At 54.3% G+C, this 27,203-nt stretch overlaps 1 protein-coding gene across 15 annotated transcripts in view; it reads left to right on the forward strand.

The window, feature by feature from the left end:
* Positions 1-27,203, forward strand: part of MYO7A (myosin VIIA) — a 91,920-nt gene that overhangs the window by 27,794 nt on the left and 36,923 nt on the right. For 11 of the 15 annotated variants that reach the window (XR_012509755.1, XM_074372712.1, XM_074372710.1 and 8 more), the window contains 20 exons: positions 315-468; positions 1,195-1,271; positions 1,821-1,940; positions 2,677-2,819; positions 3,840-4,050; positions 4,545-4,680; positions 7,963-8,069; positions 8,795-8,848; positions 15,044-15,181; positions 17,060-17,218; positions 17,652-17,744; positions 19,910-20,004; positions 21,026-21,110; positions 21,642-21,860; positions 22,322-22,429; positions 23,058-23,267; positions 23,663-23,866; positions 24,061-24,237; positions 24,643-24,732; positions 26,081-26,208. Coding sequence is in view for 14 of the 15 variants with exons in the window: in XM_074372712.1 (XP_074228813.1) it covers positions 315-468; positions 1,195-1,271; positions 1,821-1,940; positions 2,677-2,819; positions 3,840-4,050; positions 4,545-4,680; positions 7,963-8,069; positions 8,795-8,848; positions 15,044-15,181; positions 17,060-17,218; positions 17,652-17,744; positions 19,910-20,004; positions 21,026-21,110; positions 21,642-21,860; positions 22,322-22,429; positions 23,058-23,267; positions 23,663-23,866; positions 24,061-24,237; positions 24,643-24,732; positions 26,081-26,208 (2,708 nt within the window). In the remaining variant the exon portion in view is untranslated. The remainder of the gene's footprint in view (positions 1-314; positions 469-1,194; positions 1,272-1,820; positions 1,941-2,676; positions 2,820-3,839; positions 4,051-4,544; positions 4,681-7,962; positions 8,070-8,794; positions 8,849-15,043; positions 15,182-17,059; positions 17,219-17,651; positions 17,745-19,909; positions 20,005-21,025; positions 21,111-21,641; positions 21,861-22,321; positions 22,430-23,057; positions 23,268-23,662; positions 23,867-24,060; positions 24,238-24,642; positions 24,733-26,080; positions 26,209-27,203) is intronic. The other 4 variants (XM_010973462.3, XM_010973465.3, XM_045509022.2 and 1 more) reach the window with 1 other exon arrangement.

Consider the following 27,203-nt stretch of genomic DNA (forward strand, 5'->3'; position numbering starts at 1 on the left):
TCCTTCCATACCTCCTTCAACACTCCTTCTTGAACACCTGGTGAGGGGTTCCAGTCTCTAAGGTGGGTGAACAGCTCCTCTCACTTATGGAAGAAGGGGCATTCAGGCTCCCCAGATGTAGGTGTGTTCTTGAGAAGCCCAGCCAGGAGCTTTCTAGACATAAGTGAAGTCAGTGCCCAGAGCCCCAGGCTGGCCTGGCCAGGCAGAGTGGGCCCCTCAGCCCAGGCACTTCCTCTCTCGGGGTACCTCTGTCCTCCCTGACACCCTTCAGAGCCTCACTCTCCCACCCCCACTCTCCCACCCCTTCTCCCCAGGGTAACTGCATAACCTGTGAGGGCCGCGAGGACAGCCAGGAGTACGCCAACATCCGCTCGGCCATGAAGGTGCTCATGTTCACTGACACCGAGAACTGGGAGATCTCAAAGCTCCTGGCCGCCATCCTGCACCTGGGCAACCTGCAGTATGAGGGTGAGTCACTGAGCAGCCTCCTCAAAAGAGAAGGAAAGCTAAAGAAGGAAGTGTGTTTTAGTCACTCATCTACCACTCCCTGGGCACCGACAGTGTGCCAGGCTGGGAGGTGTCCTCTGAGGCAGGCACCAAGTCCACTCTGCTCTTGCCCCTGGTGCCCAGCCCAGTCCTGGGACAGAGTAAGAGCTCTAGGAAGCTTTACTCAGTGAACGAATGAATGATCCCAGCTTGAAGATGCTCACAGTCTAGTGAGTCTTGAAAGACTAAACGACGTGGAGAAAGGGTGCACCGGACAGAAGGAAGAGCCTATGCAAAGGTCCTGAGGCCTGAGAGAGCAGGGTACTTTTGGGGAGAAGCAGGTGGTATCAGGCACTGAGCTATGCAAGTTTACCAAGCCTGTCTCAGGAGCCACTGATTGCTCTGGGAGTCTGGAGTGGGGGTCGGGGTGAGGGGCATGACTCCCAGTGTCTGCTACTTGGATGTCAGGCATGGAGCCAGGTGCTGGGTGTACATGGTTCCTACCCTCATGGTGCCCATGGTGCCCTCACCATACGTGGCATGGCGAGAACATTTATCAGACACCCATAAAAGCATTTAGTCATGATGCTGATGCCCTCTGTGGACAGGGCAGTCCCCCAGGAGTGGCCGCCTCATCCGCCTAGACGGCCCCTTTACCCCCATGCCCACCCTTCCTTGCCTGACGCTGCACCGTGTTGCTGCTGACAGACCGCACGTTTGAAAACCTGGATGCCTGCGAAGTCCTCTTCTCCCCATCCCTGGCCACAGCCGCATCCCTGCTTGAGGTCAGTCTCCCACCTTCTGCCCCATGGCTGTTTCCTTTTCTTTCAGGGGGCATTTCTGACTTTGGGCTGAGGAGGGCTGGGGTGCTCTGCTTGGAGAGTTCTAGAATTCAACATTGAGAACCTGCTGGGCACAGGTCCCAGAGGAGGAGTGGGCCCGGAGCCTGGGAGCCTCACTGCCTGTCCCAGATCAGCTGTCCTGGGGATGGCATAGGGCACTGGGGGGCCCTTAGTGGGTCAGTCTTTTAGCAAATCTTTATTAGCTCTGCCCTGAGTTGGAAAACTGGGATAAATAAAGCCAGAGTCAGAGACAGTCCTGGGATGGACGTGACATGCTGGGGGGATAGGAGGGGTCTGTCGAGGAGAAAGCAATTCCTTCCTTTTGATAACTGGGGAGGATTTGGCCATAGCGCCATGGGGAAGGGCATTCCCAGTGGAGGGAACAGTCTGATCAAGGCCTAGTTGGAAAGTGGGGGGATGGTTTCTGGGTGTGGTGGAGAGAGGGGTGGGTCGGCAGGTGGTGGGGTGAGCCCTTGGATGTCACTCCACCAGGTGAACCCCCAGGACTTGATGAATTGCCTGACTAGCCGCACCATCATCACCCGTGGGGAGACGGTGTCCACCCCGCTCAGCAGGGAGCAGGCACTGGACGTGCGAGACGCCTTTGTCAAGGTGGAGAGGCCAGTGGGAGGGTGGTTGTTGATGGGCAGGAGCTGAGGAGTACACAGAGCCGGAAGGACATCTGGGCCTTGACCCCAGTCTGCCCTTGGGTCCAGGCTCTAGCCACTGGCTCTCTCTCTCTCTGGGACCCAGGCAAGAGTCTGCCTTCCCCGGAGCCCCACTTGTCCCACAGGGGCAGGGTGTTGTGCTCTTCAGGGGCCCTGACAGCTCTGGTGCCCTCAGGCCCTTTGCTCTGGGCCTGCTTTGATATCTAGCCCGTTGGACCTCATGCTGAATCATATTCTTTGATTAGTCAGTCTGCTGTGCTATTCTCTGCCCTGGGACACCCTCTCTGGTCTCTCCAAAGAAGACACTAAAGAAGGACTGGGTCTGGTGGGGCGGCCCCCCAGTCCTGCCAGTTTCCTGTCACCTGTTTGTCATCCAGTGAGCCCCTCCCCAGCTCCAGGCCCTGTACTGGGCTCTGGGACCCTCAAGATAGAGCTGAAGGGGTGACAGAGGTGGTCAGAGAGATGGGGGCCTGAACTGAAAGGTCAGAGAGGGTTTCTTGGGGAGCTGATAGCTCCACAGAGCAGGAATTGTTGAGGCAGGAGTGGGTGTTCCAGGCAGAGGGAACAGCTGGAGTAAAGGCTTGGGGGTTTCATGCAGCAGGAAGGGACTGGAGCCTGGCCTGTGTCCCTGGGAGGGGGCAGCTGCGCCCGGCCATTGATGTAGCAGCCTCTCCCCTCAGGGGATCTACGGGCGGCTCTTTGTGTGGATCGTGGACAAGATCAATGCAGCGATTTACAAGCCCCCCTCCCAGGAGGTGAAGAACTCTCGCAGGTCTATCGGCCTCCTGGATATCTTTGGGTTCGAGAACTTTGCCGTGAACAGGTAACACATTGGGGCTCTGCCCTGTGGGAATTTTCTTCTGCAACAGAGGCACAAGTGTCACATCTCTCCCTTTAAACTACATTTAGCTGGTTCCAAGCACACTGCCAAGCTGTTGAAAAATTTGACTTCAGACATCCTGGTGGGCCCTCTCCCCTTCCTCCCCATCCCCTCCAGTCCCTGCATCAGCTAGGCCAGCTAAGGGGCTCTTACACTATCGGGGACACTGCAGTCCCCACTGCCTGCCAGTCCAGTGTCCAAGTTGCAAGGTGCCTGAAAGCAGGAGAGGCTGGGCCTGAGCAAAGCTTTGAAGGGGGTCTTGGCCCCACTTGGGGTCCTGCCCCTCCTGGGGGCCGTGTGAGAGGCAGATGGATCGAGCAGATCCAGATGGATCCTGGGGGCTGGAGACAGCTGGTCCTGCCTTACTTTTTAGCCATGTAATCCCAAGCAAGTCACTTTCATCCCTATAATGTTCCGATGTCTCAAAGCCCTCCTGCACCACCAAAGCACCCACGCTGAATACATGAAGAGTCTGTCCCCTGGGAGAGTGCTAGTTGGTGGCTCAGAGATATCACTGTCGGGGCTCTGTTTGCCCAATCTTGTGGGCCTCCATCCCACATCCACTAACACTTTAAATCTCTCTTTGTGTCCCACCTCCCCAGCGCCTTGGCTCTTCCCCTCCCAGGTGCTCTGCTGGGGTTATGTGCCCACTGGACAGCCCTTTCCCAGGACCTGGTGGTGCTGGGAACAAGGGCTCCAGCCCTAACTCTCCTTCTGACTCACTGAGTGACCTTGGGCGAGTGCTTGGCCTCGCTGGGCCTCAGTGTCTACTCTTGTACATGGAGGGGGTTGTACCTGCTATGTGGCCCCACCTCAGAGGTTGGAGATTCCACGTGGGAGCAGTGTGCCCTGGGGTGCACTGCACGCCAAGTCACAGTCAGGCTCCCCGAGTGGGAGGGGCAGGGCCTGAACGCCCCCTGCCCGCCCCCTGCCCGCCCCCTGTGCCCTGCGCCCTCCCTGCAGCTTCGAGCAGCTCTGCATCAACTTTGCCAACGAGCACCTGCAGCAGTTCTTTGTGCGGCACGTGTTCAAGCTGGAGCAGGAGGAGTACGACCTGGAGAGCATCGACTGGCTGCACATCGAGTTCACAGACAACCAGGATGCCCTGGACATGATCGCCAACAAGCCCATGAACATCATCTCCCTCATCGACGAGGAGAGCAAGTTCCCCAAGGTGGGCCTGTGACAAGGTGGGGCAGACAGGTCCCCGGCACACTCTGAGCTTCAGCTTTCCTCATCTGTAAAATAGGACTAATGATGCGCACTTTTCAGCATAGCTCTAGGGCCAATTCAAGTGTGTTCATCTGACATTTGGGAATCACCTACAGTGCAATGGGTCCTGGACCAAATGATGAAGATCCAAGCATGCAACTGGCACAGAATATGCCTTGGAGTGGGGAGGGGCTGCTCTCATGATTTTAATTGTGGGAAATAGATTTTCTAAACTGAATGTACTTTGAAGGTTATGTAATTCCAATTCACCCACTTAACAAGTGGGGAAATGGAGACCCAGAGAGCTCTGTGTGAGGTATAAATAAAGGGGGGGAAGCTCTTGAGAAAGACAGAAGAGGGGGTGCAAAGACATGGGGCAGGAAAAGCAGTAGGGCCTGGTGGAGAGTAAGGCATGGAGGAAAGGGCGGGCTTGACAGCTGCTGCTTGGTTCCCCAGGGCACGGACACCACCATGTTGCATAAGCTGAACTCCCAGCACAAGCTTAACTCGAACTACATTCCCCCCAAGAACAACCACGAGACCCAGTTTGGGATCAACCACTTTGCAGGTGTCGTCTACTATGAGACCCAAGGTACAGGCAGGCCCTCTTGGGTCAGCTGTCTCTCTTTGCTGTGTTCCCTCCCTCCCTTCCCCTCTCCAGCTCAGGGAATACAAAGACATGAGGGGCCTGGAATACAAACCCAGAAGGGACTTCGGGCAGCTTTGGGCTCAGTGCTTTGCTTTGCTTTGCTTTGCTTTGCTTTCTTTCTTTTTTTCTTTCTTTTTCTTTCTCTCTTTCCTTCTTTCCTTCCTTCTTTCTATTTTTAGAGATTTTTTAAAATTGTGGTAAAATAAATATAATATAAAATTTACCATTTTAACAATTTTTAAGTCTGCAGTTCAGTGGCATTAAGTATGTTCACTTATTGTGCAACTGTCCCCACTCTCCAGAGCCTATTCATCACCACAGATAGAAGCTCTGTGCCTGTTAAATAATAGCTCTCCATCCTCCTCCGCCTCCCCCAGCCCCTGACGACCTCTGTTTCACTTTCTGTCTCTATGTATTTGACTATTCTGCGTATCTCATATAAGTGGAAACATACAATACTTGTTCTTTTGTGTATGGCTTATTTCACTTTGCGTAATAACCTCAAGGTTCATCCATGCTGTAGCATGTGTCAGTTTTCTTTTTATGACTGAATAATATCCCATTGTATACACATGCGCCACATGTTATCTATCCATTCATCTGCTGATGGACATTTGGGTTGTTTCCACCCTTTGGCTATGGTGGATAGTGCTGCCATGAACTTGGGTATATAAATATCTTTCTGAGTCTCTGGTTTCAATTCTTTGGGTGGGCTCAGTGCTCTTTTTCACACATGGGGAAACTGAGACTCAGCAGGGGAAGTTAACGGTTCTTAGATCACACAGCCTATTGGGTGCAAAGCCAGGCCTAGAACCAGCCCAGTTACCCACCAAGATTCCTTCAGCAACAAGACCAAGTTTGGTCTTTGAAACATACATATCTTCTTTTCTCCTGGGACGTGCAATTGGGCTCATTTTAAAGATAGAAGTGAGGAAGAGGGTCAGAACACAGTCAAGTTTACCTTCCTTGGAATTCTTACAGGGTCTGTCAAAAGCCTGCAGACTGTCCTTGCCAACCCCGCCCCTCCCACCCAGGGGCAAAGGCCTGGCCTCAAATGGGCATCAGCTGAGGGATGTGTCTACACTGAGCTCCTGCCTTCAGCCCTAGGGGTTTCCACCCACAACCAAAGTCAGTGAAATTCAAAACAAGCAAAGAGCCACTGGCTTCCTACCTCCTTGTTGAGTTGGTCCAGGAGACAGAGGGTGAGCCATGCTGCAGAGGTGGAAGCTGAAGGCTGTCAGATGTCCTTAAAATATCAAGTGTGATAGCTGACCCTCCTGTTAGAAAGAAGGAAGACAATATTAAGTTTTAAGGTCTGTTGGGCAAACAAATGGGTCTATTGTTTGGAGTAAGAGAGGATTATATTTTTCAGTTCAGGCCCACCAATGTTCACTGAGCATCTATTATGTACCAGGCGTCACAACATTCCAGAGTGAGCTGTACTGAGCTATAAAATTATAGAATATTGTTAGATCTGGAGGGAACATATGGGTCATCTACTTTTATGGATTTGGAAACTGAGGCCCCAAGAGGGAACCGACTTGCCTAAGGTCACTAATCAGGTTTTAAGCTGCTTTAAACACTTCTGCCAGTGTTTAAACATTTTCTGTCCACAGAGTGCCATTTTAATCCAGCATCTTATTTATGACATGGGTGGTGTTAGGTGATCTGAAAAGGAGCAAGAGCTTATGGGTACATCCTCATTCAAAAGATAAGGAAGCTGAGGCCCAGAAGGGGACCTTCCTAGGGTCCCAGAGTGAGTCTGTCATAGAGCTTTAATTAGGGCCCTGTAATTCCATCCCAACTTCAGAGCCCACCCTTCCTCTACTGAGGGGCTCCTGCAGCTCGCCCCTCCACAGATGCCAGGTGGGTAGCTCACCACTGGGTCTCCGTGCTATCTACCAGCCAGGGCAGCCTGAGTCCTGGGAGAAATGGTCCTGCTTCTCTGCAAGGTTCCTCCTCCTCAGGCATCCCTAGCCCTTGGGCACCCCGTCTTTTGCCCCACCCTAGCAAGGCCCCTCATTAACCAGTTCCTAAGTCCTCAGTTCCTGGGAATGGCAGCCTTCTTTGCAGTCTGTGTGGTGCAGGGAAGCCTCCCTGGGTTGGCCCCAGGGTTCCTGGGCTCAGGTCTTAACTCAGCCTGTGGCTTGTTGTGTGGTATTAACCACCTTGCTCTGCTTCTCTGAACATCGGTTTCATATCTTGTGGGATGAGGAAGATAATCCCCACCTGTCCCTCGTATATGGAGGTGACGTGAGCATTACTTCTGTGAAGGCACTTTGTAAAATATAAGGCACTATCTGAATACAAGGCATTTTAAGTTAATTCCTTTACTATTAGCTGGTGCCAGATGAATGTATTCTCTCCCAGGGGACACACTTAACAAGGGCTTCTGACACCTTTGTCACTGACTCAAGTCCTTGGACTCTTTAATCAGTAGAAATTGATAAGAGGCCAGACGAGAAACTGAGGCAAGTCTTTTCTGGGACTCATGCTGCAGCCCCGGGCAGCGAGAACAAGAAACAGGTGTCCTGCTGTTCCCTGAGTGGGGGCGGGCTCTTCCTTAAACAGGGCTGAGGGTGGGGGCAGGTCAGTGGGTGGGGCCAGAGGTGCGGCTTAGGTGGTCTGCCCACTCCCTTGGTGGTGCCGTGTGCAGGGGTCATGCGCAGTGCCCTGCTTTTGCTCCCGGCACCTCAGAAACGGCAGTTTCTTCGTGGCCTTTTTGTATCTTATTGTTCATAACTGCCCCAACTGTGCCTGCGTGCAGTTATTTTTAGTCCCGTAGAGTTTCTCTGTAGTCCACTGCTCAAGGAGACGTTTGTCCAGCTGCAAGCCCTCACGTAAGGTGTTTCAGGTCCCAGCCGTCATTCAAAAGACTAAAGCTGGCATTTCAGGCGCTGGGGTGGTTCAGTCAGGAAGGTGGCCCCTCCTGGGGACTGAGACCTCCTGCCCTCCTCTTTGACTGGGCCTGGAAGAGGGGGGCTGTGTGGCTGGGGAGACCAGTTCCAATTCTGGTTCTGTCCCTCACTTTCTCTGTGACCTTGGGAAAACTGCTCTGTCCTCTCCAGGCCCCAGTGTCCCCTGCTATAAAATGGATGTGGCCGAATTAGGTGAATTTTGAGGGTCTTCCTGGCCCAGACCTTGTGGATTTGGGGAGGGGCTGAGTCCTGTCAAGGGGAGGCTGCCGGAGCTGGCGAGGTGTGACTGCTCTTTGCTGCTGCTCAGGCTTCCTGGAGAAGAACCGGGACACCCTGCACGGGGACATCATCCAGCTGGTCCACTCCTCCAGGAACAAGTTCATCAAGCAGATCTTCCAGGCCGACGTTGCCATGGTAATATTGGGGCAGGGATTTCATTGGGCGGGGGGGCCCCCAGAAGCAGGGCCTGTGTCTAGGTGCCCCCTTGTCCAAGAGCTTTAGCTGAGCTCCTCTGGCCGCAGAGCAGAGGCAGGGCTTTGCTGTGGTTCCAAGAGGGTCTATGGGTGCTTCTCATCCTCTTGTACTGATTGGGGGTGCGATGCAAGGACCAGAGAAGTGTCACATGAGAGGTTACAGAGCAAAGCCTGATCAGGACTTGGTTTCCCATGGCGGGTCTCGACCTCCAGCAGCTAACGGAGCGTGGGTGAAGGAAGCACAGCCAGCCCAGAGGACGTGGATAGGTGTAGGTGTTCAGAGAAATGGGCACAAAAGGCATATATGTGCCAGCCTGGGACCGCATGGTGGGGTGGAGAATTTCCCACCCTTGACATTTCCCTTGTCCCTGGAGTGGTGATCTGGTGGCCCTGTTTCCAGCAGGATTATATGCCTTTTTATTTCATAGTTTCCTGCTGCCCCATGGCTTTCTGGAGAGTGTATGGAGGGGCTCACAGGGAGGACAGAGCCATTGCCCCCCCAGTGCTTGTCCAGGTGTCTATGTTGCCCCCAGCCCCCCCGGAACCTAGACCTCTGCCCGGAGGGTCCTCCTCTTCCCCTGGTGGATTTTGCCCTCCGTTTTCTGACCCACCACTTTCTCCTTGCCCCACACCCCATCTTGCCGTGCACGGCGGTTCCGGTTGTAGTTTCTCTGTGGTTACTCATCAGGCACCCTCCGCCAGTCAGCAGTTCCTACGAAGGTAAAAGACCCCGGCCTGGGGCCCGAGGAGGTGGGAGAGGCCTCGGGGGCTTCTGGGGCTGGGCTGTGTCTTGGTCCCAGTGGCACTGAGGCTCGGGAAAAGGGCTGTTTTTTCTCTTCTTCATTTTGGTGGAGTGTTTGTTTTTGGTTTTTGTTTTATTCTTTTTTTTTTTTTTTTGTGGAGTGGCTTGTGGAGTGGTTTGGTTTTTGTTTTTTGAGTTGTGTGTACTGCAGGCATCTAAGTTTCTTAAAAGGAGGAAACTGAGCCATAGAAAAGAGGTGAGAATTACCTAGCGTACCCCATGAACGAGGGGCAGGGCTGGGACTCGAATTCTTGTCTCCCAAGTCCTCTGCCTCCATTCAGTCTTTTTGAACACTGAGTCTTTTTGAGTCTCCTTCCTCCAGGCCCTGCTAAAGGTTCCCATGTCTGTGATTTGGTCCGGTCCTCTGATAATCTTGTGCTGCTGGCAGTATTTTCTGCCTTTCGCAGGTGGAGGACTGAGGTCAGGGATGGAGTGTGGTTGGTTCACCCTAAGTTGCAGCATCCAGGGGATGGGGCCGAATAGCTGGGACCTCCTCAGGCCGTAGAACAGTATCCCTGGTGTGTTGTGACCACCAGCTATAGGTCGTGGCTCCCAAGGCTTTTTGGGCCCCAAAGGTGCTGGGTACCCTTAGCAGCAGCATAGCTCTGCCATCCCTTTGCCTCTCTTTTCTCTTCTCAACCCTTAATTTCCTCTCTGTCTAACACTGACGTCCCCTGACATTCGGTCTTAATGCTGAGTCCCTCTTCCTTCCTGCATGCCTGGCATTCCCCTGCTGCCCATTGCCTCCTAGAGTTCTGGAACAGTTGACAAAAGCCAAAGCAGCAGAGCAGGGTACCCAGCTGTCAGGAGCAGGGAGTGTGTGTCTGGATGGAGGCCTCTGTCCTCTGCCCGTGGGTCAGCCCCAGGCCGACACGGTGGCCAGCCAGCTGGTGGGATGAATGCAGGGCCACCAGCAGAGAGGGGCCCCAGGCATCGGAAGCCACAGCCCGAAGCCCACAAATTGCATGCAGGTCACAGCCCTGGTGAAACAGGAGTGGCTCTGGGCTCTCGCGCACTCTTCCTGTCCTCCTGTAAGACCCCAGCCTGGCTCTGCCAGGCCCACCCCTTCCTCCTGGTCTTGGGCTGTCCCAGAAGACCATCAAACCTATATTCTCCTAATTTCCCCATCTTTCCCAAGCCCCTGGAGGCATGTGGGGACCTCTCCATGAAGTTTCCTGTTCTAAACCTCCTTCCCTGGACCCTGGGAATAGAACCCACTTCCTGAGGAACAGTGGAGAGGTTCAAGTGTAAGACCCTGGGGTCTCCAGAAATGGCCAGCTCCTAAGGGAGTTTTTGGAGCACAGACTTAGAAAGAGGCAGTGACAGATTTGATACGATTTCCTCTACTCTTCTGGACCAGGATGTGAGCTATACACTTACATTTCTCACCTCATTCACTCCTGTGGCATCTCTGTGAGTAATTACTACTGCCCCCACCTTATAGGTAAAGAAGCTGGAGCCCAGAGAGGCCAGGGTGCTTACTTGAGGTCACACAGCTTGTGACACAGGAATTTGATCCTGGTCTGTCTCTGGGAGGTGCAGGGACTGGGCCAAGGTCACATACAAGTGAGGGCTAAAAGGCTTTCAAGTCCCCACTCCTTTTCACCATGCTGTGCTGTCTTGGCCATGCCTCTAGGAAAGAAAAAAAAAACAAAAACGCTTTTTAACTACTGGATATGTGATAGCTCTGTCAAAGGAACTTGGAAATCAACGTGAAGTGCGCAGTTTGAAGTCACAGTTTCTTCCATGACTGTATATAAGCTGCAGTGCTGTCCTGAGAGCAGAAGCCCACGTCCTTCCGGTGATCTGAACTTGCGTCCCGTGCAGGTCCCCGCCCTAAATTTCCATCCTTTGCCTCTCGTGCCTGCTTCCTCGGGGCGCACCGGGCAGCACCGCCACCCCCACCATTGTGCTGGAGGGGTCAGCTGAGCCATGAGCATGACGGTTCTCCCGGGACATGGAACACCAACCCCAGTCACGTGTCCCCGGGGCCCTCGGTCCACAGGACACTTGTTCACTATGCAGGTGGCTTCTTCTGCCAAGGACTTCCCAGCCCCATTCACGTCACGCTCAGGTGCCTGCCCCTCACATCCCCTCCATGGGGTTATTCGACTTCTCACTTCCACCTTTACCCCATCCCTAAACATCTGCAGATTATCCCAGAAAACAACAAAGGTTAGAAAATATCACATTTCCCCTCAATGAAATAAAGCCAAATCAGAAACCAGATGGTCAGGGAAGTGAGAGCGGACCCTGGGCTCATAGCCCCCATTCACTCATCACTTCCTTCAGTCAGATACGTACTGAGTGCTCATTATATGCCAGACCTTGTCCTGTGTCCTGGGAACATGATAGTGAACAAAACAGAAACAAAACTTTGTCCTCCTGGAACTTACATTCTAGCAGAAGGGGGAAATAGTTAACAAGAAAACCAGTAAGTAATAAATGTAATACATCAGATGGTGACATATGAGATGGAGAAAAATACGGCAGGGAGGAATGCCAGTGGTGGGGCTTTGCAGTTTGAATAGGGGATCAGGAAAGTCCTTACTGAGAGCTTTGGAAGGATGTGAATAAGTCAGCCATGTGCATTTTGGAGGAAAAGCATTGCAGGGAGAGGGAACAGCAAGTGCAAAGCCCTGAGGTGCTTTTAACCCCAACCTGCCTGGTGCATTGTAGGAAGAACACAGAGGCAGGAGTGGCTGGAAGGGAGTGGGCAAGGCGGTGGAGAGACTGGAGGTAACTGGGACCAGTTCCTGTGGGACATTGTTGGTTGTTCTCTTTTGTTGTTGTTATTACTGGAAGTAGTGGAGATTGAACCCAGGACCTCATGCCTGCTAAGCATGTGCTCTACCACTGAGCTATACCCTCCCCCTACCAAGGTCTTACAAGGACCTTGGTGTTCATGCTGAGTGAACTGGGGAGCCATTGAGGGTTTTGAGTGAGGGAGACATGCCTGGATTTGTGTTTTAACAGACTCACTCAGGCTGCTGTGTTGATAATGGAGTGTTGGGGACAGAAGCAGGGAGACCAACTTGGAGGCTGCAATAATGAGAGAGCTTTGCAGGCAGCTTGGACCAGGCTGACAGTGGAGGAAGTGGTGAGAAGGGGTCAGATTCTTGGTCCATTTTGGAGGTAGAGCCAATAAAATTTGCTGACATATTGGATATGAGAGAAGAGGAGTTGGGGATTGTTCCTAGATCTTTGGCCTAAGCAATTGGAAGGTGGACAATTTCTGGGAGCCCATTCAGTACCACTTCAGTTCAACAAAGTGTTCTTGTTTGTATATGTATGTTTTTATTGAAGTATAGTCAGTTTACAGCGTTGTGTCAATTTCTGGTGTACAGCACAATTCTTCAGTCATGTAGGAACATACGTATATTCATTTTCATACTCTTTTTCACTGTAAGCTACTACAAGATGTTGAATATAGTTCCCTGTGCTATGCAGTATGAACTTGTTTATCTATTTTATTTGTGTTAATTAGTATCTGCAAATCTTGAACTCTCAATGTATCCCTTCCCACCCCGTTCCCACCCTGGTAACCGTAAGTTTGTTTTCTATATCTGTGAGTCTGGTTCTGTTTTTAAATAAGTTCATTTGTCTCTTTTTTTTTTTGGATTCCACATATAAGTGATATCATATGGTATTTCTCTTTCTCTTTCTGGCTTATTTCACTTAGAATGACATTCTCCAGCTCCATCTATGTTGCTGCAAATGGCATTATTTTATTCTTTTTTATGGCTGTGTAGTGTTCCATTGTATAACTATACCACAGCTTCTTTATCCAGTCATCTGTTGATGGACATTTAGGTTGTTTCCATGTCTTGGCTATTGTAAACAGTGCTGCTGTGAACCCTGGGGTGCATGTATCTTTTTAGAATTAAGGTTCCCTCTGGATATATGCCCAGGAGTGGGATTGCTGGGTCATATGTTAAGTCTATTTTTAGTCTTTTGAGGAATCTCCATACTGTTTTCCATAATGGCTGCACCAAACTGCATTCCCACCAGCAGTGTAGGATGGTTGCCTTTCCTCCCCAGCCTCTCCAGCATTTATCGTTTGTAGACTTTTGAATGATGGCCATTCTGGCTGGTGTGAGGTGATACCTCATTGTTGTTTTGATTTTCATCTCTTTGATAATTAGTGAGTGAGCATTTTTTCATGTTGTGCCTATTGGCCATTCGTATGTCTTCATTGGAGAATTGCTTGTTTAGGTCTTCTGCCCATTTTTTGGATTGGGTTGTTTGTTTTTTTCTTATTTAGTTGTATGAGCTATTTATATATTCTGGAAATTGAGCCCTTGTCAGTCTCACATATATTCATTTTCAATTTCTTTTTTACCACAAGTTACTACAAGATACTGAATACAGTTCCCTATGCTGTACAGTATGAACTTGTTGTTTATCTCAGCGAAGTGTCGATTGCTGCTGTGGCAGGCCTGGGGCACAGCAGTAAACAGGGTGTGCCGCCTGTCCTCATGGGGCTCACAGCCAGCAGGGGAGACAGACAGAAAGGCATAGTTTCCAGTGTGATGATCAGAACCAAAGAAGGATGTGTGTTGTGTGTGTGTGTGTGTGTTTGTGTCATGCATGTGTGCATGCTTTGTGTGCTGTGTATATGTACTGTGTGTGAGGGTGTGCTGTGTGTGTTGTGTGTGTGTTTGTGTATATGCTGTATGTGTATGTGTGTGCTGTGTCTATATGTGTGTACATTTATGTGTTGTGTGTGTATATATGTGCGATGTGTGTCTGTGTATATGTGTTGTGTGTGCACACACGTGGTCCTGGCAAGGCCTCTCATGCAGGCTGTGTACATCCCAACCTGGACAGCTCCCTCTCCAAGTTGGGGGTCACCCAGTGCTGCTGCTGGATCAGGTTCTGGGGCAACAGTGGGGGCCACAGACCTGACATGCACCCTATCCCAGTGCAAATACTCCCCAGCTTCTCTTGGCAAAATCCTAGACTATATTTCAGATAAAACTAAAATGGAAAGCATGGCAAATTTCAGATTAGAAAGCATTTGCCGTTTCTTGGCAAGTTTCATTTCATTCCGGGGGCGTCCGGTCTAACTTTAGAATGGGTTAAATGCCTTTGCCTCTCCCCACACACCTCACACATGCATCTGCAGCCCTGGTTTTTGATGCTACAGGATATCAGATAGAATGATGGCTTCTTTAAAATATAAAATTTTATGATAATAATCAAATTCACTAATAAAAAATTCTCATCCAAAAGAAATTGCCAGGAAAATAGGAACATCAAGATGCTTTGGAATCCAGTCTGATTTCTGTGTCCACTTTCTCAGTATCTGTCTGAGATATTCTGCTCCCCGTTTGTTTGCTTCTCAGGTGCTCCCCCAGCACCCTCACCTCATTTCACAGTATCCTGAGAGGGGGACCCCAATAGGGCAGAGAGGTGTGGGGGCTTGCCGGCCAGCTCACCCAGAGAGCGGCTGGTGGTGCATGGGGCCCTTGGGGCGGCCGGAGGCCAGCTGTGTGCCTTCTTAGGAGGTTTATCTGGGGCTGCTGCTGACCGGCTAATCCCACAGGGAGGGCAGAGGGTGCGGGCAGCACCCCCGCCCTCAGGGTTTGCTGTTTACTGAGACAGACTCCCACAGCGCGGTCAGCTAGATAGATGGCACTATTCCCATTTAGGAAACTGAGGCTCAGGGCTTTTGAGTGACCAGCTAGGAGGTGGTGGCCTAGAGTGTGCACTTAGGTCTGTCTAACCCGTCTCCTAGAGACGACCCTGTTGTCCTGAGGGGACTGAGTCTGGCTACTCATTTATACCAGAAAGGGAGGATGGAGACTCAGAGAGGGGCTGCGCCTTACCCAGAGTACCCAGCACACCAGCGTGGGAACCCAGGGCTCCCCACTCCCGGTGCAGGGCTCCTGGGCCCCGGATCAGGGAGGATCCCGAGATGGAGGTGCATTTGGGGTCCAAGCTCCAGTCCAGACCAGGAGGGTCACAGGAAACCTCACGCGCCTGGCCAGCCTGCTTCCCTGGGCGGCTGTCCCGCAGGCCCTGACCCGCTGACCTCCCTCCTGCTTCCCTTCTGGAGGGCTGGAGGGGCGTGGGTCAGCCCCTCCCATCACTGTGGTCCGTCCCCCCAGGGCTCCGAGACCAGGAAGCGCTCACCCACACTCAGCAGCCAGTTCAAGCGGTCGCTGGAGCTGCTGATGCGCACGCTGGGTGCCTGTCAGCCCTTCTTCGTGCGCTGCATCAAGCCCAATGAGTTCAAGAAGCCCATGGTGAGCCACCCGGCTGCGGGATGGGGGACGCTGGGGAAGGGGGAGGCAGCGGGGACCAGCCTGGTGGGTGAAAGGGGCCTGGTCGAGGATGGGGGCAGGGTGGGCCGGGCCCTGTGAGACTTTGTCCTCTCTGGGGAGTTGCAGGGCCCCTGTTCCTTACAGAACAAAGTCTCTATTTACTGGAAGCAACAGGTACCCTGCAAAAAGCCTGGACTCTTAGCAGGTCTGATGCAGGTTCAAATCCAGACTCTCCCACTTTCAAGCTGGGTGGCTGTAGACGGGTCACTTCATCCTCTCAGGCCTCAGTTTCCTCACAGCTGGAAATGGGCCTGATGAGACCCACCTGGTCGGATATTCCGTGCAATAATGCGTGCAGACTACCTGGCACCTAGGAGGTGCTTGGTAAATGGCAGTTGGGGTTCTTGTTGTGGCCCCGATTTTGAAAGCCCCCTCTTCTGTGATCTAGACAACTACCACCTCCTCCTTGAAGCTTTCCCAGATTCCTCTGACTGGTTGGGAACATTCTCATTTTTTACTTCTCTGAATAGTATCTTTTGAGTCCTTTCTGTGTGCTTGGCACAGAATAGATTGTCTCTCCACAGCCCCATTCAAACTTCCTAACAGGCTGTGAGGGAGGGACCATTATGGCCCCGTATTTGAGATGTAGCACCGGAGGCTCAGGGAGGGTCAGGGGCCTGAGGCGGCAGAGCTGGGAGCCTAGGCTAGGAGCCCTGTCCCTCCACAGCTCTAGGAGGTGTTGTTTACCACAAGGCTCTTCCCAGAGACAGGAGGGGAGGGTGGGAAAGTTGGGGCCTGAGGGTCTGGGGAGGGGCAGAAGGCCGGAGGCCAGTGCTGGGCCAGGGAAAGTGCCTGTAGGGAGAGGAAACAGGTGGCGGAAGCCAGCCTTCCGCGTGCTGGCCCTGCCTCCTGCCCCCGTCCCCTGCCTGGAAACGTTCCCTAGAACGAGCTGGCCAGTATCCCTGGGGCTCAGGACCAGGTCTGCAGGGGCATGAGTCACAGAGGGCTCCAGCAAGCTCTGCTTCTGAAGTGGGAGGTGCAGGGGGCTGAGGCCGGGGCCCTGCAGTTGGGCACCATCTCTCCTGCTCTCCGATGCCTCCAGAACCTTCTTTGGGCCCAGGCCTCAGCATGTGGCTTGGACCGTGGCTGCAGGACCTCCCTCAGATCACCTGCCTCCCTGCCGTAGTCTCCTTTCTCTAGTCCTCTCTCCACCGCAGTGAGAGACGTGGGTCTCAGATGCAAATCTGATCTGGTCACTCACTGCTGCCTCTGAGGCCCTTCACAGCCCCTCCACCAACCCTGCTGCCATCACAAAAATGACTGTGACAGTTAGAAAAATGTATCTCTTTCTTAAGGAAGACACTACTGTCAGCAGCCAGAAAGTTGTCCGAATACCTACAAATCTAAGATGGCTGTAATATGAAGGGTGCTCCCTGGGGTCGTACAAGGCACCCACCACCTGCATAATCATTATCTTGACGTGCATGAGCCTTCTCAGTCCCCATAAAGTCCCCTAACATGTCCTGTGCGTGCGGGCCTCCTTACCTTTGCACATGCATGCCCTCCCAGTGCCCTGTCTCCCCCGTCAGGCTTAGAGCAAAGACCACCTCCTTGACGAAGCCTCCTCGAGGTGTCCCAAAGGGAATTAAGCCGTCTCTTCTCTGTGCCGTCAGCACAGAGGGTCTCATTCCGTGCTGCTGTGTGGGTTTGGACTGCTGATCCAGGTCCATTCCTGCCTTTGCACCTCATTTGCTGTGTGGTTCTGCCTCTCTGGGCCTTTGGGGCTGGGAAAATACAGAGCAGGGCTGGCCTCCCAGCAGGAGCCTCCTGCACTGACGCCCTTGGCTCCTTGCCTGGCAGCTGTTCGACCGGCACCTGTGTGTGCGCCAGCTGCGGTACTCAGGGATGATGGAGACCATCCGAATCCGCCGAGCCGGCTACCCCATCCGCTACAGCTTCGTGGAGTTCGTGGAGCGCTACCGAGTGCTGCTGCCCGGCGTGAAGCCAGCCTACAAGCAGGTATAGGGCTGGGGCCATAGGCAGCAGGAGGCAGGGTCCCAGCTCTGGGCTGGGCCGAGGCCCCAGTTTTCTCATCAGAGCAGTGCGCTAGGTGTGACATCAGCTCGGCCACCTTAGGTGTGGCTAGAAAAATTGGGGGTCAGGCAGGGGAGTGCATCTGAGAACTTCCATTGCCATGCCAGGCTGGCGTGGGCTTCACACGTGTGGTGTCACGGACGAGACCAGGGCTGCCAAGCTGCCAAGCTGTTAGCTGTAGCAGAAGGTTTTACAATCATCCGGCCAAGCTAAGGAGAAGAATGAGTGTCAGAGGAGGCAGGACCTGGCTGGGGCCACACAGAGTCAGGAGCAGAGCTGAAGCAAGAGCCCTGCCTTGGGAGGGACACCAGGTGGCCTTCCATTGACGGGGCCACCCATTCTCTTGGGCATCCCCCAGAATGACCTCCGGGGGACATGTCAGCGCATGGCTGAGACTGTTCTGGGCACCCACGATGACTGGCAGATTGGCAGAACCAAAATTTTTCTGAAGGTGAGCATGGCCTCTGACTCTGGTTGCCTCGGGGTTGGGGGGTGCACTGTGAGCTCCCTGTCACGGTGGGAACAGGTCCTCGGGGGCCGCTGTTGAGGGGATACAGCACCGAGTAGGGTCAGTGCTGGGCCTCTGCCATCCTCCTGCCATGCAGCTGGCGCCGGGAGGAGCGGGTGTGGGTAATAAGGCCTCCTGGGTGGTGGAGGGGCAATTGGTTTTTGAGAGTGTCTATGATGTGGGGGTGGGGCCGAAGCACTGACGGTGGGTGAGAAAGCCAAAGGCCAGAGGTGGGCTCACCAGGGAGGCTGGATCAGTCCTGCTCCTGTGGTTGTCTGCCCTGGAAATTTGGGCGGGCCACCTACCCTGTCTGACCCTCACTTCCCCATCTGTAAATTGGGATGTGCTTGTAGTGGTGCAGATGGTGGGGGCAGGGGTGCCCTTGAGTGTATCTTAGTTTCCTTCCTGTGGTTTCCTGCCAGGCGGGGTTCATCCTGGGCTGTGGTTGGCCTTGTGCCGCCCTCCTTGCTGTGTACTGCCCCTGGGCCTGTTCCCGAGCTCCCTGAGCAGGCACCTCGGTCTTTCTGGCTCCTACCACAGCCTGGGAAGGACTTTGGGAGCTAGGCAGTTGGGGAGGGGGCAGGGCTGGGAGCAGGAAGCTGGGCTGCGGGCATCCTGGCCTTGGGACAGAGCTTGCTGGGGAGTTGGTGGAGGCAGGAGCTATAGCAGGGATGGTGCGAGCTCTGGCTTCCCCATTTCCATTTCTGCTGTTCTAGATTTCTGGTTGTCCCTTCCTCAGGCATGGGGTGGGTCCTGGGCAGCTCAGGACAGCTGGGGAGAGGAAAGAGGGCAGCCAGCCCTGAGCTGGAGCTGGAGGGAGCCCTGGAATCCAGTCTGATTGCTCCGTGGCTGATGGGCTGTGGGCCAATGCCTTCATCTCCCTGAGCCTTCATTTCCTCATTGGAAAAATGTGCCAACTGTCCCCTGCCTGTGCATGTCACAACTGCAGCCAGGAAAGCGTGTTCTGTACGCCAGGCCCCAATGGGGGCTTTTTGTCCATCATCTCATTTAGTTGTCACAGCAGGCCTCTGAGGTAGAATTATTATGCCCATTTCAGAGGCTCAGTGTGCAGAAGTGAGTGGCCCAAGGTCAGGCACTGACCTGGAGTAGAGAGCAGGCCTTCCAGCCTGTGCTTCTGATGTCCAGCCCCTGTGAGTAAGGGAGGGAAGGCACCCGGTGCCAGAGACCTCTGAGGACCATCATTGTCACCATCCTCCCCATCCTCACCTCTCAGGGCTGTTCAGAAATGGGCAATGGTTTCCAGCCAAATGAATTTCCCATTCATTTATTCATCCATTCCTCTGTTCATTCATTCAGAAAGCCTTGGCTGAGCAGCCCCTCTGTGCTGGGCCCTGGCCCCATGTGATGCGGTCTGTGATTATCCGATGGAGGTGGCTTCCCCACCAGACCCAGGTTGGCCTGGTTCACTGCGGCCCCATCCCAGCACCTAGCACAGGGCTGGCACATGGAGACATTCGATTCCTGTACTGAATGAACCATGAAGTTTTGTCCAACTGGAGTGAGGGCTGGGGGCTTGGGGATGAGGAGAGAGGGCTGGAGAAGTGGGCAGGGCCTGATGATGGAGGACCCGGGTGCCAGGGGAGGAGACCAGGCTTGGCCCCAGGAGCCTTGAGGTATCACTGTAAGTTCCCTCCTTGAGGGAGGGTCAGAGCGGAAGTGACAGAAGCCAGGAGACTGATTAGGAGGCTACTTCTAAGGTCCTGGAGAGAAATGCTGGTGGCCTGGCCCAGGTCAGGGGCTGGTGTGCCAGATACATCTAGAAGATGCCTGGGGCTTGGGCACAGATGGCTGGAGGGATGAAGGCAGTGTGTGTGCATATTGGGCCCCCGACTCCATCCCGTCACATTAGGCCCCTCCTGCCCCATTTGTCCCACACAGGCCCCTGGGAAGCGGCCTCAGCTGTACCTGTCTGTGCCCGTGGCTGTGGGAGGCCGCCGCATGGGGCCAGAGCAGGGCTGGGAGCCTTTGGGGCTGAAGCAAGCCTAGGCCTGGGCTCTGAGTGAAGGAAGAGAGGTCCACCTGGGGCAGCCTCAGCCCCGGGACTGGAGAGATTGGTGGGGGCGCCACTCAGGATCTCTGTCCCCCAGGACCACCACGACATGCTGCTGGAGGTGGAACGGGACAAGGCCATCACCGACAGAGTCATCCTCCTCCAGAAGGTCATCCGGGGGTTCAAAGACAGGTTTGTGCCTGGACCCGCTCCACCCCTCTTCAGCCCACACGTGAACTTTGGGAATAAACACCCATGTGCACACACCGACACACATTCATGCATAACATGCACACATGATCATGCAAACATGGACAAACACTCAGACACATGATTTACACAGCCCCGTCTGTGCCCCACCGAAGTGTGTCCCATATTCCATGTAAGGGTCCTGTGTACAGTTGTGACAATTTACAGATGGGCAGGGCTGACTCGAATGTGATTCAGGCTCCACAAAAATCCTGTAACTTGCTCGTTTTGCAGTTCATCTGGTCACACTCTCTCTCTCTCCGTAGATCCATCTGGCTGTCCATTTGTCCAGCCATCCTTTGTCCATCCACCTGTCCCTCCATGCATCTGTCTGACTGTCCATCACCTCCCGTGGCTGTGCCCTTGTTTGTGTGTGCTTCCAGGCATTGGCTCGCTGGCTCACCTGTACTGATACAGCCATCCTTCACTCCTCCCTTTATATTTTTACGTTCAGGAGACACCTGCTGTTTGATGTGTGGTTTCTTATCCTCCATTGGCTCAAAGGTGACTGTCATCCTGTAGAAGCTGCCTCGTGTGTGCAGGGGAACAGTGTGGTTCTCACTCAGAGTTGGTCAGAAGCCCACGGTTCTAGCCCCAACCTCATCGAGTCTCAATTTCCTCACCTATAAAATGAGGGAATTAAACAGTCACTAACAAGTGGTATTTACAGTGTCCAAAGCATTTAGTCTTTATATTATTTTGCTCATACATTTATTTATGAATAACTTTCTGAGTGTCCACCTTATGTGACAAGCCTGTGAGGCAGGCAGGGCAGGTATTATTCTGCCCATTTTGCAGATGAGGAAGCCAAGGCACACAGAGGTTATATGCCTTTGCCCAAGGTCCTGGGGCCAAGGAGACACAGGGCTGAGACTCAGCCCTGGTCTCCTGATTCCAAACCCCACATGTGCCCTGGCACTGATTCTCTGCTCTGAGCTTCTCCTACATCATGCTGTTGTTTCAGGTCCAACTTCCTGAAGCTGAAGAACGCTGCCACGCTGATCCAGAGGCACTGGCGGGGCCACAACTGCAGGAGGAACTATGGGCTGGTGAGCCTCCCCAGGGGGCTGCGTGTTGCCCCATGAGGCCTTTGACCCTGGCCCCATTGCCATGGCAGCAGAACTTACCTGTTCGCAGGGGTGGTTGGCCTCCTGCCACTGCCGCCAGCCCCTGCTGTTCCTCCAGCCCAAAGTCCAAGTCTGGTTTTTGTGGCTCTCCCCATCTGGTCAGCAGTGTTTGTGCTTTTCTTCTGGAATGTTTTGGTGGGTTGTGAGCACCCGGGTCATTAGAGACCTCAGAGGAGGCCAGGAGTGGGTGTGTCACGTGGAGCTCAATGAAGCAACAGGCCGCAGCTGGACCTGGTGCTGGGGAGGTGAACCAGAAGGAGGCCGGCCCCTGGTCTGAGGATGGGGGGCCCTCGGGGGGCCAAGGCCACTCTCTGTGGAACTTTGGTTTGAGAGGAGACAGCAGTGCCTCTGGGGCACGCATGTTGGAGAGTGGAGCCCAGGGCAGCAACCTCCTGCGGGCAGGGTTGGTCTGAAATCTGGACGGCGGCTCTGAGCTGGTGGCTGTCCTTGCAGATGCGGCTGGGCTTCCTGAGGCTGCAGGCTCTGCACCGCGCCCGGAAGCTGCACCAGCAGTACCGCCTGGCCCGCCGGCGCATCATCGAGTTCCAGGCCCGCTGCCGCGCCTACCTGGTGCGCAAGGCCTTCCGCCACCGCCTCTGGGCCGTGATCACCGTGCAGGCCTACGCCCGGGGCATGATCGCCCGCAGGCTGCATCGGCGCCTCAGGGCCGAGGTGAGGATCCGGGTCCGGGTCCAACAGCACCTGCGGCTCTGAGCCCCATGATGGGTGTGTCCTCCAAGGGTGTGCCTCCACCTCAGGCAGACAAATTGCCCCCAAGTGTGACCTGAGCCTACTGGGGGATGTCTGTAGGGCTCTGCCTCCTCTGAGGAATGCATGAAACTGGACCCCTCATTTCCCTTCTCCCAGCCAAAGGCAGGGTGGGGGCCCAGTCCTTTCTGTGGATCTTCGGGAGGCCAAGGCGAACCTGTTTTGGCTTTGGGATCAGTGGTGCCCCCAACCTGCTATGTGATCTAGAGAATTTCTCACATGCCTCAGTTTCCCTCTCTGCAAATTATTTGTCAAAGTCGCTTACAGTCCCATAACTCAGCCAGTTTGGGGTGGGGTCCAGCTGGTGGGAAGCACTGTGACAGCCACACACAGTTCAGTACCCACCATGCCCCCTACCCCCCCAGTACCTGCGGCGCCTGGAGGCTGAGAAAATGCGGCTGGCGGAGGAGGAGAAACTCCGGAAGGAGATGAGCGCCAAGAAGGCCAAGGAGGAGGCCGAACGCAAACATCAGGTGAGCTGGGGATGTCCTGGTCCCTTCAACATCCATTCACTGGGCCAGCAGCTCTCACCCCACACTGGCTGAGCGGGTCCAAGCCCTCAGCTGGGAGATAACACCGGATAAAACCTGAGCCGGGGTGGGAGCCCCTAGCCACGCGTGGCTACTGAGCACTTGGAAGGGCAAAGCATTGAATAGTAATTATATGAATGATTTCACCTTTTTTTTTTTTTTAAGTATTTTAAATGTAGCCACTACATACATGGCTTACATTATATTTCTATTGGGCAGCGCTGGTCTAGAGCCTTCACCCAATGGCTCTGAATTTCTGGGTTTGTTCCCTCAGAACCTCAGCTGGGGAGGTGTAAGCAGGCTTCCTGGAGGAGCTGGTCTCAGCTGAGCCCTGAGGACAGGTGGCATTACTGTCTGGGATTATCATGAGCCCTCTCTGTGGCTCAGCGCTGGGCATCTGTCTGCACTGGGCTGTGAGGGCTGAGTGGGGCGTGGCCCAGGCTGGAGAGGCCTGAGTCTCAGTCCTTACCAGCGGTCAGGAGGTCGGGACTCAGGCCTGGGTGCTACAGGGGCTCCTTGGGCTCCCCAAGGAGGGCTGGCTCCCTGAGGCTGTATCACCCCCACCTCGCAGGAGCGTCTGGCCCAGCTGGCTCGTGAGGATGCAGAGCGGGAGCTGAAGGAGAAGGAGGAGGCTCGGCGCAAGAAGGAGCTCCTGGAGCAGATGGAGAGGGCCCGCCACGAGCCTGTCAATCACTCAGACATGGTGGACAAGATGTTTGGCTTCCTGGGGACTTCGAGTGGCCTGCCAGGCCAGGAGGGCCAGGCGCCTAGTGGCTTTGAGGTACCAGGCGGGAGGAAGGGGTAGGGACAGGCCCCAGAAAGATGGCCCTCCCTCCTCTTGTGCCCCTTTGCATTACAGTCCACCTGATCCCCTCTGAGCAGAGAGCAGCAGAGATGACCTGGGTCAGGGGCCTCAAGTCCCAGACCCTGTCCAGCCACCAGTCTGCCATGTGACCTTGGGCTAGTCACTGTCCCTCTCCAGGGCTGTTCATTCACAAACCTTTATTCATTTGTGTATTGAGGACCTACCATGCACTGGGCTCTGTCTGGGGGAGTGAACAGGATGAACAAAACCCTACGCTCATCGAGGAAGAGCTGGCCCTGCAGGGACAGGTCGGGGAGCTGCAGCCCAGCCCCAAGTTGCCCCCATGGCAGGGAACCCCTTTTTCTCCCCAGGACCTGGAGCGCAGGCGGAGGGAGATGGTGGAGGAGGACCTGGACGCGGCCCTGCCCCTGCCTGACGAGGACGAGGAGGACCTCTCCGAGTATAAATTCGCCAAGTTTGCCGCCACCTACTTCCAGGGCACCACCACGCACACCTACACTCGACGGCCGCTCAAGCAGCCACTGCTCTACCACGAGGACGAGGGCAACCAGTTGGTGAGGGCTGGGGCCGTGCTGGGTCCCTGGGTCCCTGGTATGCAGGGACCAGGGCTGACTTCGCCTGCACCAGTCTGGGGCCACGCCACGGGCAAGGTCCCAGGGAACACCCACAAGGTGTCAGCCCTTGGTCATTCTGATAACTTTAGCAACATCCTGGCTGCACTTTCTGACTGGTGTGGCTCTGCCCCCAGGCGGCCCTGGCAGTCTGGATCACTATCCTCCGGTTCATGGGGGACCTCCCAGAGCCCAAGTACCACACGGCCATGAGTGATGGCAGCGAGAAGATCCCTGTGATGACCAAGATTTACGAGACCTTGGGCAAGAAGATGTACAAGAGGGAGCTGCAGGCCCTGCAAGGCGAGGGCGAGGTGAGGTCACTCCCAGGCCGGTGGGGAGGGCTGCCTGGCACCCCCAGCCTCAGGGTCCTCTGCAGAAGGAGACTTCTAAAATTTGCCTCTGCTTCACCTCCCTGACCCCTGCTCTCCTCTGCCTACTCACGGGAAAAAATGGGTGAGCATTTCATCGACTGAAATGCTGACCACAACTGAAGCTGCTTGGCAGAGCTGATGGGCTCTGCAATTGGGAAGTGGTGGGCAGGTCACTACACTTTTCTGAGTCTGTTTTCCCATCTGTCACTTGGCTGATAGCAGGTGGGAGTGGCAATGTGGGGTATACCTTGTAAATGTGAGCATGGGGGTGACAATTCTAGTCACATCATCAATTGCTCTTGTCATGACTTGCAGCCCCGTTGCTTGACCCTGATTGTCTTGCAGGCCCAGCTCCCCGAGGGGCAGAAGAAGAGCAGTGTGAGGCACAAGCTGGTGCACTTGACCCTGAAGAAGAAGTCCAAGCTGACAGAGGAGGTCAGAGCAGATCCTGCATGGCCTTGGTGACCCAAGATGGGGGCAAGGCTGAGCTCTGGATCCTCAGGGACAGGGTGGGAGTGGACACTGCCTGTTCTCAGGGGATCTGGATGGTTGGCAGGACAGTGTGGGGGGTGATCAGGCAGACAGGATACAAGGAAGAAGGCAGTGTCCTCAGGCTGGGGCCAGTCAGGGAGGCTTCACGGAGGAGGGGATGGGAGAGCTGGGGAGGGCTGGACTGGCAGCTGGTGAGAGGGAGGACATTTCCTGCCAGGGCATTGACCAGGACATTTGCTCCAGGGACCTTTAAGCTGATGAGAACTTTTCTGTGGGATCAGAGTGCCCATGGGGCATTAACACCATTAATTTGAATTCATTCATTCAGTCACATTGTATTTTCTGAGCACGGTCGCAGCCCTGTGCTGCAGGATTATCCAGGCTGGAAGGGCAGACACAAACTAAGGCATTCATGGAGCAGGGCGACTGGCTCTTCCCTGCCCATGCTTCTGTGCACACTGGTCCCTCTGCCTAAAATTTCTCCTTCTTCTCTGCCTGGGGGTCACCTCTTCAGGAAGCCTTCAGAGTCAGGCTGCTTCTTGGAGCCTTCCGCAGCCTGTCTTGTTTCTGCCCTCATTTTGTTTCCCATCCAAGGCTCAAGTCCAGTCTTGTAGCTACATAGCTGCAGATTTGAATTGCAGCTCTACCGCTCAGTATCCAAGGCACACAGGGAGGAAAGTGCCCACTAGTGGGTTCCTGGAAGGATGGAGACGATGGCTGTGGGTGCTCAGTAGACAAGAGGACCTCCCACGCCCCTCCTGTCTGCAGGGGCACACTCCCGTCGCCCACCCTCTCACTCACTCCACTACTCTGGACAGAGTGCAGGGCAGGTGCTGCGCGGGGCCAGAGAGGAGAAACGCATTTGTAAGATTCCAGGTCCGAGGCTGTTTGCACAGGGGCATTAATGACGGGTGATGGTGACCAGGTGCTTGGAACCCAGGTGTACTCTGGGTGTCAGCGTGGTATGTGGCCCACCCCAGAGAGACACAGGTCCCACCAGAATCAGAGGAGGAGATCCCTGTCCTGGCTAAGGGGACTTCCCTGGGGTAGGGGCTGGAGGTGGATGTCATGGAGGCTGCAGAGGAGCCTGATCCCCAGAAGTGGGGGGCGGTGCTCCCCAGCTGTGTGGGCCAGGCATTGATCCCGCACCTGTTCTGCACAGGGCGGCCGTATGATGGTGGTGAGGAGCCAGCTCTCTGGCTACTCCCAGGATTCTGCTCTCTAGGGGAGTGGGCAGACCTAGGCATGAGGCAGGGCCCCAGTCAAACCTTGTCCCCTCCCTGTGGCCCAGGTGACCAAGAGGCTGCATGACGGGGAGTCCACGGTACAGGGCAACAGCATGCTGGAGGACCGGCCTACCTCCAACCTGGAGAAACTGCATTTCATCATTGGCAACGGCATCCTGCGGCCTGCACTCCGGTCAGTGCCTGAGGCGGGCACTGGGAGTGGGCAGCTAGGGGGGACATCTCGGTCTTCCTGGAAGGCAGCCCTGAAAGGCTTTTGGCTGCGTGGTGGCTCGGTCACCTTAGCAACAGATGAAGCCAAGCAGGCCTGGGTTAGCTCTGTGCTAGCTGGTTGTGTGACCTTGGGAGAGTGATTTCACCCCTGTGAGCTTCAGTTTCTTCATCTGTAAAGATGGAATAATAATAATATCTGCCTTATAAGCTCCTGGGCTGATAAAACTACGGAAAGTGTGTGACATAGGACCTGCACAGCAGGCACTCAGTGAACAGTAGCTGTCATTGTCGGTGGCGCGATATCATGTACGCTCAAACACCGTGCGGAGAGAAGCAAAGCAGTTCTGTTTATTGATTCTTGTAAAAGGGTTTATATAGGACATGCACGATGCCTCACATACCATCTAAGTTATAACAATGTTAATAATCTTAAACTATTTAGGTTCCCAGGCTCCTGCAGTAAGCATAGGATGTTACATGATCAAGGACAGATTGTTTTAAGTTCGTCACGAAACTTCATTAAGTAGGCCATCTCTTATCCAGCCGGCTGTGCCTGTCTTAGGTTGTCCTCCTCGGAGGATCTTACCCGTTATTGGCTATCCAGTCATTCATACTGGATACATTAAATAGGCCATTTCTTATCCAGCCTGGATACGTGACATTCCTCATAGCTTGTTTATCAGTTCAGCCCATGGCTTATTCTCTAGAGCCTTCAGGTGGGGGCCTACAGTCATCATGATCTGACATGCATTTTCTGCTGTAATTCAGCCCTGCCAGCACCTTCTGTGCATCCAGCAGGCCCATGGTCAGCATGCCTGGGATCCTGCAAGTGTCTCCTTCCGCTCCCAGGCCCAGGAGAGGCCTTTGCTCAGATCCCTCAGATCCCTGGGTTGATGACCCACGACTTTCCAGGAGCAATTAAGGAATCAACTCACCTGTGACACGGGAGGGAAAACG

This window comes from Camelus bactrianus, chromosome 10 (assembly GCF_048773025.1).
Source record: "Camelus bactrianus isolate YW-2024 breed Bactrian camel chromosome 10, ASM4877302v1, whole genome shotgun sequence".
In the NCBI taxonomy this organism is placed as follows: Eukaryota; Metazoa; Chordata; class Mammalia; order Artiodactyla; family Camelidae; genus Camelus; species Camelus bactrianus.